General features: G+C 37.2%; 1 protein-coding gene across 2 annotated transcripts in view; it reads right to left on the reverse strand.

The window, feature by feature from the left end:
- Positions 1-15,972, reverse strand: part of FLT1 (fms related receptor tyrosine kinase 1) — a 172,131-nt gene that overhangs the window by 73,568 nt on the left and 82,591 nt on the right. For both annotated transcript variants that reach the window (XM_014843830.3, XM_044777363.2), the window contains exons 12-14: positions 11,792-11,900; positions 5,627-5,935; positions 525-671 (exon numbers count right to left, since the gene is read on the reverse strand). In XM_014843830.3, coding sequence (XP_014699316.2) covers positions 525-671; positions 5,627-5,935; positions 11,792-11,900 — 565 coding nt within the window. The remainder of the gene's footprint in view (positions 1-524; positions 672-5,626; positions 5,936-11,791; positions 11,901-15,972) is intronic.

Below are 15,972 nucleotides of genomic sequence, written 5' to 3' on the forward strand. Positions count from 1 at the left end.
CTATCTGTTTTTAAATATATTTTCTGTGGAAAGGAAATGAACACATAACCATTAGTTTAGAATTTTTTACAAGTATTATAAAATATCTTTTAAAATATTCTTCTTTCTACCAAATTGATAAAATTGGTGTAGGTGAATTAAAAAGACTATAAATCTACTCTGAACTTCATGTATGCCAGATATTCAAAGCTCTGCTATACCCTCAAGCTAAGGAACTAACTCTTCACTTTCCCTGCTGTCAAGGTGAACCGAAACATTTTCTAAGTGGCTCTTACCATTTCTTTCTGAATGCACTCTGTAAGGCAGATTCCATAAGGATCTTTCTATAGGGTCAGGAATATGGTCTGCATAAGAACTGGCTCAAATATTCCTCATGTGAAGTTGATATAAGCATGAACCAGAGCCCAATTTTTCGCAGCTCTATCGGCAAGTGGTTCTAGATGTACCGGAAGGAGGTGATAGGAGTGTTAAGGGAAGAAGGGGATAATGAGAAACAGTAAACACAAGGGAAAAAGATCTCTTACCAGGTTCTTGTTGTATTTTGTGGTTGTTTTTAAACCAGGTTATCTGAGGCTCTGGGACGCCGTTAGCGTGACAGTCTAAAGTGGTAGAGCTGCTGATAGGCACTGTGTGATCACTGAGGTTTCGCAGGAGGTAAGGTGCTTCCTGATCTAGTGAATAAAGAAAGGGAATTGTTATTACTCATCAATTTTCTTCTTTTATTGTATATGCATATCAACGTTTTAAATATATATAGAAACAGCAAGGCTCAGTTATAAGGTCTTATTTGTATCTTGTTCCCTAAGTCTCTCCTCTATGGCTAACCTACTGCTTCTTCTTTATTAAGTTGCTACAAGAAATTGAAACTTGTTAGGACACGGAGTAAAATCAAGAACTAAATCCTATATTTTTAAGTTTCAATATCAAGGTTTTTGCCTGGCCAACTAGTTTCCTTCCTTTTTTTGAGAGAACCTTTACTTCTCTCAAAAGAACCTAATGATTTTGCACAATATTTTAAGAACTCTAAGTGAAAACATGATTTTGGGTATAGGCTTGTAATGAATTTTTACATAATTATATAGTATTATAGTGATGAGCTAATATAATTTTGTATGTATTTTTATTGATGTGTTTGTGAGGGTGAGCATATTTGTGTTACTCAGCTGTCAGTAATCTAAATTGTAAGGCAGCAGACCAAACAGGAGAATTTCTTGAACTTTGAATGCTTTATTGATTATTTCCTTCCTCCATTCCCTTCCCAAATGCAAGCGACCAAAAGATTAATTCAAGAGGCAGAGGCACAGATTTATAGTTTTTGCACTATATAATAGTACAAATATTGTATTTTATATTATTTTCTCTTAAAACATACAAATATGATACAATACAATTTATTTTAATAAAATGCCAACCAATATAGTACAACAAAATGAATTTAATACATTAGGATGCAATACATTACAACATTAAAATCCCACATAGGAACAGCAGTACCCCAGGCCCCCAGTGAGTACAGTGTCTCTATTTAATGAAGTAGTCAGTCCTGCTGATGTGTATACATTCTAGTTAGGCCGGTGCTGGATTGGTAGCTCAAGCTTCCAAAGTAAAGGAATAAAGACAACTCCTAATGTCTTTCCCACCCTCCCAAATCATCCTTTTCCCCCCTTGTTGCAAATCCTGGAACAGAATCAAAAGAGTTTTGGCATAACTTACACATTCTGCATCACTGGTTTCAATTATACAGTATGAGCTTTCTCTGACCGTTTTTGATGTCCTCATCTTATTGTACTAAAACTGTGAAAGCAGCTTAGGAGTGATTACCATGCTCTAAGAGATGACACAGTCCCAAAACCTTTCTCTTTTTATTCCTTCAGGGAAACTCTCAGGATTAGCATTCATTAAAGCAATTTAGAAATCTCAGGTTAAAGAGTATATTATCACATAACTTTTTATAACATGTTGACTTAGTATAACATGGCAGTTACTATCTGTTAGGAGAAACAGATTTCTCATTAAACTTGGATTTCTATAGCTTATCATTAGTCTTTTCTCATTTCATGCAAAGTAAAATCTGAAGGCAAAAAAGAGTGTTGAAGGAAGTACTCTGATTTATAAACTCTTCAAACAGTGTGGATAGATGATAGCAATGATCCTTTTGCCTGTTTCAGTGTATCTTTCCTTGTCTATCTTTACCCCCAGGCAGAACCATTTTAATATTTCTGTGTTTGCATGTTGTACAATCTGTCAAATAGCTCTAACTAATAGAAAATGCAGCCATGTATCAAAATCTTCAATTTTGATAACTTTTACATGCTTGATCATTACAATTTTGACATTTTTACATGGTAAAGACCCCAAACATACCAGTGAAACATGACGAGATAATAAAGAACAGTATCATATTACTATTTAGTATCTTTTACAGTGGCAAGCCAACTTCCTCATTTAAAACTCAGACCCAGTTCACTGAGTTATACTTTTAGTAGCTTCCCATAGCACATTTACTATTCTATGCACTAAATATGATAAAATAATCTGTCATTGCCCATAGGCCTTATTATAAAAAGGAAGTCTGAATATAGGGCCTGCAACACCCAAATTATTTTCATAGCTACAAACTGTAACATCATCAATACAAGATTTGGCTTCCCTCACAGGTGTATTGGAAAACAATACTTATATAAAAGAGAACATTTTATTTTAACATAAATATCATGAAGCCCAAAGCCCCTATCTGTACTACACAAAACTTCAGACAAGAGAAGCAGCAAAAAGGCTGCAGAATAAACATAAGACACTCAATTAAATACAAAGTTCATATAAACATGTCTGAAACATACAGTATTATGATTTCTTTCTTTGTACCCATTTCTGAAAAAATGTTCTCCTACGTGAAGAGTCTCATTTTTGGCTAGTTTCAAAATGACCAATTGATCAAGGAATCATTTTATCAATTCCCACTTTATACTTTATAGTAATCTATTTTGACATTTTAAATAAGAAAGGTACATTGAACCCATATTTTTTAAACCTAAGTTATTTGATGGAAATAGGTAGCTACTTTCCAAAATTTAGCAAAGTGGAGCTGATCCCTTCAAACTGAGAAAATCAGAATTAACAGAATATTTCTGCTGGTTGTCAGTAGCCAAAGATAGCTCACCACCAGGTTCTTTTACTTTTCAGTGTTATGGCCCAGAGACTTGCTAGGTCCCATAAATACACAGTGTCTCTTCTCCATTTGGAATGAGGACTGAGGAACCAGCCTCATGCCCTCTACTCCATCTCAATCATTCTCCATATTAATGCTCTTTTTTCTATTTTTCCCATTATCCTCCCCTTACTCCACACTCAAAAGAGTAACTAATAAAAAACAAAAGCCACTCAACTGTTTTTTCTTTTTAAACTCTCTGGAAGGATTAATTACACAGTGAATAATTCATTACTCTATGTAATTCTTAAATTTTTCTCTTGGAAATACTGAAAATCATCTCCTGTAAATAATAACACCCCTCCCCTCCCCACAAAAATTACATTGCAATTTTAAGGAGAAGGAAATGACAGATTCTGCATGTCCACTTCACCATTTTTTCAAAAGCAACTCCTAAATCATTCCATTTGCTTTTTCAGCTTTAGTGAAAATTGAGGCCCCTAAGTTCTGTGGTACTAAGACATTGTTTCCTGAAGGAACACACTGACTTATAATGAACAAAGACCCAGGCAAAAGAGCCATAGGTAAAATTTCAAGATACAATTGATTATTCTTTCCTTTGCGCTGACAACTTCCAGGTTACTAATTGTTTTCAGAGCATTTGGGGCTCCATAAAACTGGCATTCTGGGGAAATGCTATTGTTTACTCTTTCACACTTGACAAAAGCAATTCCCACGTGAAAGACAAGTTTAGCCGTGGGACAGAGTCTGACCTAAAGGAGGAAACAGTCTGGTGAGTTCCCAAGCCTGAAAAGTTGTCATATTTTCACCCCCTATTGAACTGCCCAGCCACTGTGTTCTCAGCCATGGCTATTTTGGTCATTATAGTTTGTTTTCCAATAGTTCATGCAAGTCACATATAATGATCAATCATAAATGAAAACAACAAAATAATAAACATTAAACTGGTGAAAAAGTCACTTTCTCCTCAAATGCAAGGTTAAAACAAGAGATTACAATCTCTCTTGATTTAAAAATGATGTATATTTTTAAATGATCCTAAATTTTGCTTCTGTAGTTTTGCCATTTCTTAATCCCCATAAAATATCCTATTAACATTTGCATACGGAGAAAGTGGACTTTTTGTTTGTTTATATTTTTGCCAAGGAAGTTGCCTCCTGAACTAACATCTGTTGCCAATATTCCTCTTTTTTTGCTTGAGGAAGATTTTCCCTGAGCTAACATTGGTGCCAGTCTTCCTCTACTTTGTATGTGGGTTGCCACTGCACCATGGCTGACCAGTGGTGTAGGTCGGTACCTGGGATCCAAACCTGTGAACCCAGGTCACCAAAGTGGAGCATGCTGAACTTAACCACTACACCATGGGGCCAGCCCCAAAAGTGGAATTTTTGTAATGGACAAATTTTAGAATTACATTTAGAAGAATGCATTAAACCTCTGGTCACAATAGCCTTTATTTCCTTGATAAACTGATTGTGGTACACCTTTGAATGCCATCAATTAAACAGGATAAAGTTCTTTAAAAGAATAGCCAGGGGACAAAAATATTTAAAATGATGGCATGATCCACTTTCTTTCAGGCACTGTCATAGCTGTCTAGTCCACTCAGAGGCAGTGAGGATGAAACCCTTCTCTGAACTAGTGTACTGGCTACCTGAATTGCATGAGAGGAGGGAAGTGGGCTTGACTTGGGTGGACTTTCATAATTCATACTGTGATACAGCTTTAATACCTCAATATTACACCTGTATCTTGCACCCCTGGGCTCATTTTAGAAGCTCCAATTTAAGATTAATGTGCTTAAGCTAAAAAAAAAAAAGCATTTTCAAATAAATAAGCATTATAACTTGCTATCCAGGTGCTATTTACAAATCAAGAACAGATGAAATAATACAAAATAAAACCAGGCAGAGGTCCGACAGAGTCTCAAATTCAACTGTACTCATTCTGAGCTGGAAAATTAATTTATTCATGTCCATCTTTGGCAGAAACCAGCATCTGTTTAAATTAGTCAGTTTGTGCAGCTTCAAAACTTAAAAATAAAAAGAGGTTGGCATCAAAGTGGAAGGAAAGAATCAGTCCCAAGTTGTTGTTTATCAGGCAGGAGAAGACAGCAAAGAGCAAAACACACAGAGAATGCACTGCAGGGATCCTCCAAATCCAAACGCGCACCAAGTCGGCCCCAGAGGGCAGACCCCTCAGCCTGAATGGGGAGCCCAGAGCTGGGACTTTGGGGTCTCATTATTACTCCTATCATCTCCAAACTCATTTTGGGAGGAGCATCTCCTCTGAGCCGGAAAGTTAGCAACAGTGACAATAAATCAAGATGATATGAGACAACTGTTACTTTTTAATGAGTCCTTTAATGTTTTACATTACTTTGTGTGGTACAATCATTCCTTGTGCTTTTAAATTTGGAGATCCGAGAGAAAACAGCCTTTTTGTTGCAGTGCTCACCTCTAATTGTAACTTCTTTCTTCTGAAGGATTTCTTCCCCTGTATATATGTTCCTGGCTCTGCAGGCATAGGTGCCTGAATCTTCCAGGGAAACATTCTTGATGATTAGATGAAGAGTAATGGAGTACTCTTTGGTGATGGCCATTTTTTGCTTGCTAATACTGTGGTGCATTGTTCGGTTATTAACTGTCCGCAGCAAAATCCAAGTAATGTCTCTGTATAAGAACTTGTTAACCGTGCAAGACAGTTTCAGGTCCTCTCCTTCCGTAGGCATTTTTTCCAAGTTAACATGAAATCCATTGGGCACATCTATAAAATAAGAGTAAAGAACTTCAGTTCGTAGAAAAATCAGTGTCTCATATGGAGACAACATCTCCTCAAGAGATATTCAAACATCTTAAGAGATGTTCCTACACAAATTCTCCCAGCATCAGCATTATAAGGAGTATTATCTTTTTTATTTTAAGAGAACTGATCAAACATAGCAGGTAGGAACCAACTAAGTTCATTCTATCAGAAGGGAGGCAGGAAATGCAAAACAAGACCGTTATTAAGATGGTACATTTTCCTTCTTTGCCCAAAGTTGCTTTCACAATGGAATATTTTTTTACAACTTGGGATCATAACCACGTTTCCATTTCTTTATCACGTACAGAACCCCTACTGGTAACTGGGCAAACTAGTGAAGTGATATAAGAGCAATTTGTACCAAAACCCAAAGATACCTTTATAGTTAACTTATCCAAAATACATTGTAAACAGGTGATAATAGGAAGTCCCAGGTACATGCTAGGAGACTTCAGTCATGCCTTTCAACACCACTTTAATCCTAAACTTTTCAGGTAAAAAAACAACCGACTTCCCCAGTTTCCTACAATTGGATTGCTCTGTCCTCCTCCTGCTGCTGCTCCATGACTTTCCCTGCTCTCTGCTGGCACAGTAGGGCAGAGAAGAGCCAGGTTACTTGTTCAGGTCCCCATTGTGGTGGTTGTTGTCAGACATAAAAGAGCAAATATTTCTTCTGAAAATGCAGACAACTAATCTGGAAGAGTTGCCAGATTCCAAAGTGGTGGCAATGTGGCGGAGAGTAATTTTAAAAATCAAATTTACTCTCAAAAACATATTAAACATTTTCTGAAAGTGACTGTGTCATTAGAAGCCATTTTCTCCAATGTCAATTCCCAGCTAAGCTTCATCTCCATTTTCTGAGTGCCTCTCCTCATGAGCTCTCCTCCTCAGCTTTCTTACCCTGGAACATCATTTAGCTTTTGTGCTGAGAGTTCCTCAGTCTCATTTTGGACCATTTCACCAAAGGATTTTAAAAATCATTGGTTACTGGCCCTGAACCGACCTGCTGTCAAAACCCTCCCATTGCTTGTTACTAGTGGCATATCTGTATTTGAGCAAAGAATTTGGGCCAACATTTTACAAAGTACTTTGAAGATGAAAAGCACTATGTTATGCTATTATTATTATTATCCTTTACACACAAAGCTATAAAGAAACCTTTAAACCTTAAGGGGACAATAGTCCAAATTTAGATATCATATCAACTCTTTCCTAAATCTCACTTTGCTTGTTTTTCTGATTTTTCTGGGCTTTGGCTTTATTATAAAGTGTCACGTCTGAAGAAATGCCAAAGTATTCATTTGAAACCTGGGAGCCGGGGGTAACAGTGGCTTATGAAGCTGTCAGTGGTTGGAAAGAGAGGAGACCAGGTTTTCCTGCTTTTAAAATCAAAATCTAAGAATGTGCCAGAAGATGCAGAAGCAGCTGACAGTCATTTTTAACATAACAATAAGGTGTCAGAAATAGCCCCTCTAATTCAGCATCTTTTTATAATTGGGACATTTTCCAAGTATGGGGAGTAAAACATTAGCCATCAACTTTTACACAGATACTAGAACAGAAGTATTGTGCACTGGTTGCAATCAAATCATTTCTTAAAAGACCACAGACTTTCCATTTATAAGGTCTCATCCTGGTAGTTAGAACCCAAGCAAGCCCAAGTAACACCACTGAGATCATGTAGAGAGTTTCTATTTACTTTAGTGATTTGAAACTTCCTGTGGAAATAGCTCACAGGTTTCCTGATGGAAGATTTTGTTTATCTTTGCCAAGCACCACCAGGAATCTCAAAATAAAATGCATTTAGTGACATTGGGAAACCAGGGAGATAAGGCAGTGCTGTTCCTGTTTCACCCTCAGTAATTGCTAACACACCCATAGTCATGCTGAGTGCCAGCAAAACAGCAAAAACACACACATAGGAAAAGAAAAGAACCAAATAGGTTTTGAGGTCGGTTTCTCATATGGGGGACACTGTTACTGAAGCTAATTTGGTTATGTTATCAGATAGCCTTTTAGAAATGATTATCTATTTCTCAGGATAACCTCTTTGGTATTCTCTTTTGATGCATGGAACTGATAAATAAAATGTCCTGAACTAGTTAATGAATCCAGAGGGATTTTTCCCCTTAATTCATGTTGTTTTTTTTTTTTTAGCCTGAGTACAAAAACAGACCCAAGAAAGAATTGCCTTCTAACTCTCAAAGTGAAAACAAGAAATCTTCCCACACTTAAGTATGTGTTGCAGATTCAGCGCAATCATCATCAGCACCAATCAACACTCATCCATCAAACACATATCACATCCAGGGCATCTTATGAGGTGTCATGAAGAAGAGTCAACCCTTGCTAGAGTTAGATGAAAGAGTAACCTATTTACAAAGGTGCATATTTGGGGGTAGACGTTTGACTTGATTGGATCAAACATGAATTGAGTTCATGAAAGAGACAAGCATAGAAATTAAAAGGATGAATGGCATCTCATTTGACAGGTAGAAATAACGAAGGCTGTACTTCTCCTGAAGAATAGAAATAACATTCTCTAAAAAGAGAGTGAGTGATTAGTAGGAAGTTTTGCTTGTTTCAAGTAGATTCTATGTACAAGTAAATGGCAAAGTTTAGAGTGGAAGCAATAGAGGATTCTAATGGCCACAGCTAACTGGTGTTCATCAGTTTGGAAGGGAACTCTAAGTTATTATTGTATTTTAAGGAAGGGGCAACATGATTAAAATGAGAATCAATAACGAACCAAATCTAGATCTTTTGATGCAGAGCAGTTAAATTTTAGACAGATCTTTTAAAGCATTGTCTGCACTAGGTCAAGTATAAACATTGAACAAATATACATTCATATTTTGGAAAATAGATATGTAAGGTGCAACATCCTAAAAGTATTTAGTCTCATCTCTAGTGAGAATAAATCTCGTGGCAAAGAGTTGAGAAAGAAAAGACAATAATTCATTTTAAAATAATGAATATAAGCAAATTAATCTATTATCACCAATCCAAACTAGAATTTTTCAGGACTGGTAGAAAAGCATTAAGAGAAATTATATTCCAGGCAATGAGGTCTTGATTGGCTGAATTTGTGCTCAGTTGTGAGATTAAAGCTCTTGAATTTCTAGAGGAAAAATGTTGTGAGCTTCAAGTAGGTATGTTCAAATTGAAATCTCATCACCTCTTTCTTTGGACAAGCCTTGGGATCTAGAAAAGGTTTCAAGCATTCCATGGTTATAAATTGTATAATGTGGGAGATGGGAGGGAATTTCTGTCTGAATTTAATAGGTGATCAGCTTTATCAGCTGGAGCCCTTTCAGCAACATTACCATGCATAGGTATATGATGCAGCAATGAAGAACGTGGTGAGATAGATAGGCTGGATGCTGATGCTGCAATTAATGCTGGGCATCAATTAACCTTTCTTGGAGACCCTGAACAATGAGAAATGAGCATGAAGTTCCCCTCTACTCTTAGTACATCCTCTTCCAGTCCTGCCTTTCAACCCAGGCAAGAGGGGTCCTTGTCCTGTGCCTTTACATGGCTTTGTTCTGGCTATATGCTCTGTCCCTGTCCCAGGGGAGACTGTGAGGAGTGTGGACAGAGTTTGGAAGTGTGGACTGGGGAGACCATACACTGGGTGTGTGGCCCCTTCCTGTGTGGGACAGAGCCAGAAGTGCAAAGAGAAGATGGGTGAGCCAGGGGTCAGTTCCTTCTGCACCTCCAGGCACTGCTATATTCTGCTGTAGAACTCTGAGTAGTCCCAGAATTCTAAATTTGTACTTGACCTTTCATGAAGGTATATTTGTCCACAGGAGGCTAAAACATATTTAATAGCTTGTTCGCTTAATTTAGAACTTATGAGTGGTTAGGTGTATAGTTTGTGAGCCTCCACTGGTACTTTTGTCTTGGCTCTGAAAATGTCAGGGCAAGACTGTCCTCTTCTTTCTACCTATTCAAATTCTACCCTCCCTCAGGACCAGCTCAAGTCCAGGATCACCTCAAATCCTGCTATGTTCTGTCAGGCTCAGAGCTACACTGTCCAATACAGTACCCACTAGCCATATGTGACTATTGAGCATTTAAAACATGGCTAGTGAAGAACTGAATTTTATTCAATTAATTTTATTTTACTTCAGTTAATTTAAATTTTAAAAACTGAAGCAGTGTAATATTTTTAATAATATGGATTACATGTTGAAATGATAACATTTCAGATAAATTGGGTTAAATAAAATTAATTTCACTTTTTTCTTTTTACTTTTTAAAAATGAGGTTACAAAAAATTTTAACTTACATATGTGGATTACATTGTATTTCTATTGGACAGCGTTGGGTTAATGGTGAATTTGTCTGTCACTTTACTTCTGCACATACCTTTTGATACGAGGATATATATAACTTAACACTTTTTCTTTGTTTACTTGCTGTTAAAACTGTCTTCTTAGAAAGACAAGAGTCCACTGATATCCCTTCAAGTGCTCAGCACAGAGTTGAACTGTACTGTTTCATAGTTAGTGCTCATTAAACTTGGACAAACTTGAGTGATGTTCAGAACTGAACAGGAATTGCTCAATCTTTTGTACTCTAAATCATTTATACAGTGTCTGTGGATTTGCATGGTAACTTGTTTCCAACCAACTATAAAGTACAATACAAACCTTTGTTCTTAATTACTCCAAATCTTCTGAGATTAATTAGAGAACTGATATGTGTGAAATTGTATCTGAATATTCTAAATAAAGGACTTTTCCTACTTAGAATGGATGCAAAAATGATTTCCCTTCCATGTTTCGAATGTGAGAAGACAGGGACTGACTTGGTCTAGAGCGGCTCTTCTGTGTTCCTCTTTACTCTCTAAATGCCATTTCCTCATCTGGAAAATCAGGGGCTGCAATGTTGAATAGCCTCTAACATCTCTTCCAGCTCTGACATTCTGTGGGAACCTACTCAAGGATATCCCCCCTTGCACAGCTTCTCTGAGGGTTGGTTCACTTGCCGGAAGGCTCCCTGTGATGTGACGACCCATACATCTCATGAAATCAGACCTACCTATTTCCTTCTGGAGAACTCTAGGCAACTGCTGCGGCCTGCCCCATGCAGTGCAGTGTTTCCAGAGAGCTGGAAAACTGCCCAGGTTTCCTCAGAAAATTGGGGGGGGGGGGGTGTATGGAGCCAGGCAATTGTTTTTATACTTTGAGCTACTTACTTCCTTCCTGTACCCATGGAGGGACATAGGGAGTGCCACTTGTGTGCCTTGGAAGTTTTAAGATCTGCGGAGGCCATCATATTTAAGGCTAAAAATGCTTAAATGCTACCAAAAATATAGCATATTAATTATTGTCAGCAAAGCTCAGTTTCAGATTTCTATAGGAGAGCCTCATTCTCAAAAACTCAAGTTATGAAACAATTAGCTTCTTAGTTTAAAAACAAAATGTCATCACATGTATTATAATTGGTTTCTTTGATTATTATTGAACAACTGCTATGTGCCAGACCCTGTGCAAGATACTGAAGGGAGTTCAAAGATGAACATGACAAGATCCCAGATTCACAGTCCAGCCTGGGAAGGAGACATACACAAATAGCTCTAAAAGAGAATTCCAGGAAATAGCTCTTTAGGAGAACCAATGATGTTGTAGAATACTACTAAGAGAAAGGTGAAGGCACTTAAAGTTTAACAATTCTATGGAATGTTTTTGTTTTGGTTTTTTTTTAAATAAAAATCACTTAAGCTATAAGTGCGCTAAAAGCATACAAGATTTGAAAAGAGACTGAGGTCACTGGGCTGTCTTTGTGAGTTTAGGATGTGTGGCTTACCTGTGACATAAAAGTTCATGTTTCTTTCCACAGTCCCTACTTTATTGGAAGCCATGCAACTGTAGATTCCAGAAATCCTAGAGTCAGCCACAACCAGGGTGCTAGCCGTCTGCAAAAGAAAAGGACACTTTAGCTAGAAATAGGACAAAAAATTATTTGAATATCCCTAAGATACTTCTGAGGGTTGAAATGATTCATCTATTCCGTTCATTCAACATAGTGTTGCATGAGTGGTGGTTACCAGAAGGCTCTCCCCTTGCCGAGCCGCAGCAAGAATGGAAAAATAACAGGAAAGCAGGTCCTCAGGAGACCGGGGGCTATGACATCCGACTCGTATGAGGGTTTCAGGCTTATTTATCTCGTGCTGCTGGCGTAACAATTACAGACCTGAATACGAATGCGGGACTGCACGTTCTACTCCATGAGGTGGTCAGTTTCACGTCAATGAGAGGAACAGGTGAGGCCAAAGCCACCCTTCTGTTTGGATGACCTAAGATCATGGAGCCCATTTGGTAACAGAAGCCTTCTTTGCTCTTTGATTCTGTAATGGGCATGTTAAGTGAGCAAGAACGGAAGAGAAAGGTTGGCTGAACTATTTCTTTTATGTGCTCAAAGAATATGGCATTGTAGCCCTGATGGTGCTGAAGGAGACTAGAGGCTGGAAAGCTCACTAAGAATGTCGTGTGTGTTTGTAAACTACTTCATTTCTCAGTTTGTCAATTCCTAATCTAGAAAATGAAGATATAAGTTATGAATTAATACAACGATATTGTTTCCTAGATTTTAGTGCTATTTGACAAATTTGCCCCAAAAGAAACACCAGTAGTTAAATTTGTGTGACCTTGAAAGCACTTTCCAAACTGTGATGTCTCAAAAAGGAATGAAACACAAATGTATACAGCTTACAGACTTGCATTGCTGTCTTCTTTTAAACATAAAAATTAGTAATATGAAACAAACTATTGAGAGTTTTAAAATTTAATCCAACCTTGAAAAAAAGTCATGCATACTATATATGAAAAAAATGAGAATGCTAGTAAGTTTTCATATTTAAAATTAAAAAAAAAATTTCATCCAGTTACTTGTAAATTGTTGCAGCCTATCTCCTAGGACACAAATAACTGGTCACAGGCTTTGAAATTGTAGAGGCTCTGCTGATGCTTCCAGACTAACGGGGTGTCCTAGCTGAGGCAGAATTAGACCACATGACTTACACGCTAAAGTAATATATAGGCTGAAATGTGACAGTGCACTTTCTAAGATGGTGAACATAAATTCTACAAAGGGTCCTAACATTTTTCTGAGTTTCTAAGTAGTGTGCTAGCCCCTTTACCTGGTTCTCATATTTCATTCAATAAATTAAGGTATTTGTCTTTAATCTACAGATCAGGAAGACTAAAAAATATACTCCTAGCTTTTTTAGCCAGCAAGTTCATTGCTCCAAATTCTCTGTAATTTTCACTATGGTATAGTGACTATTATATGATGTTTCCTTTTCTGTTTGTTGAATCCGTTTAATTACATCTACCCATATATCCTCTGTGTCTTATTAAAACTATTGGAAATGAAAGCGTCTGCAGTATATAGCAATTTTTATTCAATTCAACAGACATTTATTCAGTGTTTATCAAGGCATTGCCCAGATGTTGTAAGGAAGAAAGATATGAATATAACACAATCTCTATTCTTAACCTTGAAGGATTCCTTTAAAGTGATAGAGAAGAATTTCCCTACTTGAAGATCAAATATATACTATTCTCTCTTTTGCAGAGAAACATTCACATGAACTTGCTGGCAAATAACCAGTGGAGAAGACTATGAAAGAGAGCTCAGGTGTCCCTTTCCCTATTTTGATTATTAATCTTTCTAAGAGGTGGGAAATAAAAAAATTCTAGATAACTGTTTCCTTTTAATTACTGTGACCACCACTTAACAGTCATGGAAGAAAATGGAGGTAGTGAGAAGAGAAGTTTGGAGATGGCAGTGTGGAAGGAAGTGTTAGTTGGTGGCAGCTGGAAGGACAATAGAGATCATCAAGTAAGACTCTGAACTCCTTTATTTTGTCTTGGGAAACTCGGGCTCCATGCGTTGCAGCGGCGCACAGCAGGTTCAGATGCAGGAGATGCACACAGAGGCTTCACAGCCCCTCTCTCACCGCTTGCCCCTCAGCTCAAGCACTGCTTGTCTTATAAAGTTAGCTCTCAAATGTTTACCCTTATGGGCCTCAGCAGGATCCTATTTAGATTCTTGGAGTTATTGTTGTGCAATAAATAAGTGAAAAACCCATTTCTGTTTGGCTTGAGAATGTCTGAAATTATGGACAGCAATTACCTAAATCTGGAAGTTGTGTTTGGGTTTCTATTACAATTATTTTGATTTCACTGAACTCAAAGCAACTGAGAACAAAAACTGGGTTTCATGGCAAGGGAAAGTCAATTCAGATGTACACATTTGCCATATTTAAGACCTGTGCAGGTAATCTGGGAATGGCCGTAGCCATTTTACACGACTCCAACAGTCAAATCGCTCAGAATTTTCATATAATCAGAGAATAAAATTGAGGTACCTATGAGAGAAATGAATCCAGGTCACATGATGAACCATGGAGATACGAATGCATTTGAGCCTCTCCTATTTTGCCTGAATGACCCCTTCCAAAGCTGACACCTTACTCATAGTCAAGCCTGCCCCAGAACTCACTTCTCCAAAGCTTCAATTAAAATTGAACTAGAAAATGACATTGATGGGAGTTTACATTGTTCCTTTGTTTCTCGGCACATTTATGTAGCCCTTGCTCCGTGCCAGTGTGCAAGGCCTTATCTCATTTAATCCTCCCTATAGCCCTATGAAGTGGGTGTATTACCCTGTTCTACAGAAGAGGCAACTGAGGTTACAGAGGTTAAATGACTCCCTCAAAGACACACAGTATCACAGACAGACTTGGACAGAACTTGTGCCCAGGTTTGTCTCACTCCAGTGCCTCTGCTCTTAATCTCTACAGGCAACTGCTTCTTTCTTAAAACTCTTTAAATTTATTGACACAGATCTATTGGTAGAGTTCTGTCTACTCTTTGAATTGGGGTTTTTCCTTGAGATTATCTCCTTTAATCAGCAGAGGTCACATAAGCCAAATGCTACTATGAACAGAAATACTAGTTTCTTTTTTAGTGTTTTCCAAAGCTGCAAGCTTCTTTTCACCTGATACAGTGTTATATGGTTTGAAAATATGATTGATGAATGAAAAAGTTGTGATTAAAGAAAAAATTTTAAAAATAAGATGAAACATATCCTATGATCAACGTTATTAAAAATTATCTGAGTTCTAGAGTGCTTCTCTTTTTCCAGAGAATATATTTTTAAATTATAAATTAAAACATATTTCCATGACAAACAAAAGATATTTGACAACTGAAGTATAAACTTCAATTCAGGAAAAAAGGAGCTCAAGTGTGAGTTGTAGGTGAGTATAGTTTGGACAGAAGACAACTTCTCACAGGACAGTAAGTCTCAACGTGGGAGTCTTCTAAGTTAAAGGGACAAATCCATTCCGGAGTGCTCATAACCAGATACTACTATTTCAAAGGGGAAAAAAATGAAAATAGCATAACAGTTGGAACACCAAATATCAACTTAATACTTTAATAGGGAGAGTATCAATAATTTGAGTTGTAACGTGTTTGAAATTATAATCATTTGTTTTATAAGGTACCCCAAAAGAAATTCTCAAGGATATCTGCTTATACTAGTTATATAATTAGTTTTCATTTGCCACAATTTTTTTTTAACCTCTGAACTCACATTTTGGGGGTGCCTCTGCTTGCCCTGCCAGGACCTCAGGTTTTAGATACTAGAAATAGACCCTTAAAGCCCAGTCTCTGGATTCTTTTGTATGACCCAGGAACACTGATGAAAACTGTCATCAGATACAGTAAGTTTGGAAGTTATTCATGCTCCTTCCTTCCTTCCCTTTCACTAAGTATTTGTAATTCAGTACTACAATGTGGTTTGAACCTCATGGAATAGAATAGATGGGATGATGTGTAATTCAGCCTAATTTCCAGCACTAGTTTTTAAAAAATCTATATATAGAACAGTCATGTTAATCTTGGGATATTTCTAATATAGTTTCCTTTTAAGTGTTTCAGAGAGAAATAAAAGTAGATATGTAAAGGTCATAGAAG

The sequence above is a fragment of the Equus asinus genome, chromosome 11 (assembly GCF_041296235.1).
Source record: "Equus asinus isolate D_3611 breed Donkey chromosome 11, EquAss-T2T_v2, whole genome shotgun sequence".
In the NCBI taxonomy this organism is placed as follows: domain Eukaryota; kingdom Metazoa; phylum Chordata; class Mammalia; order Perissodactyla; family Equidae; genus Equus; species Equus asinus.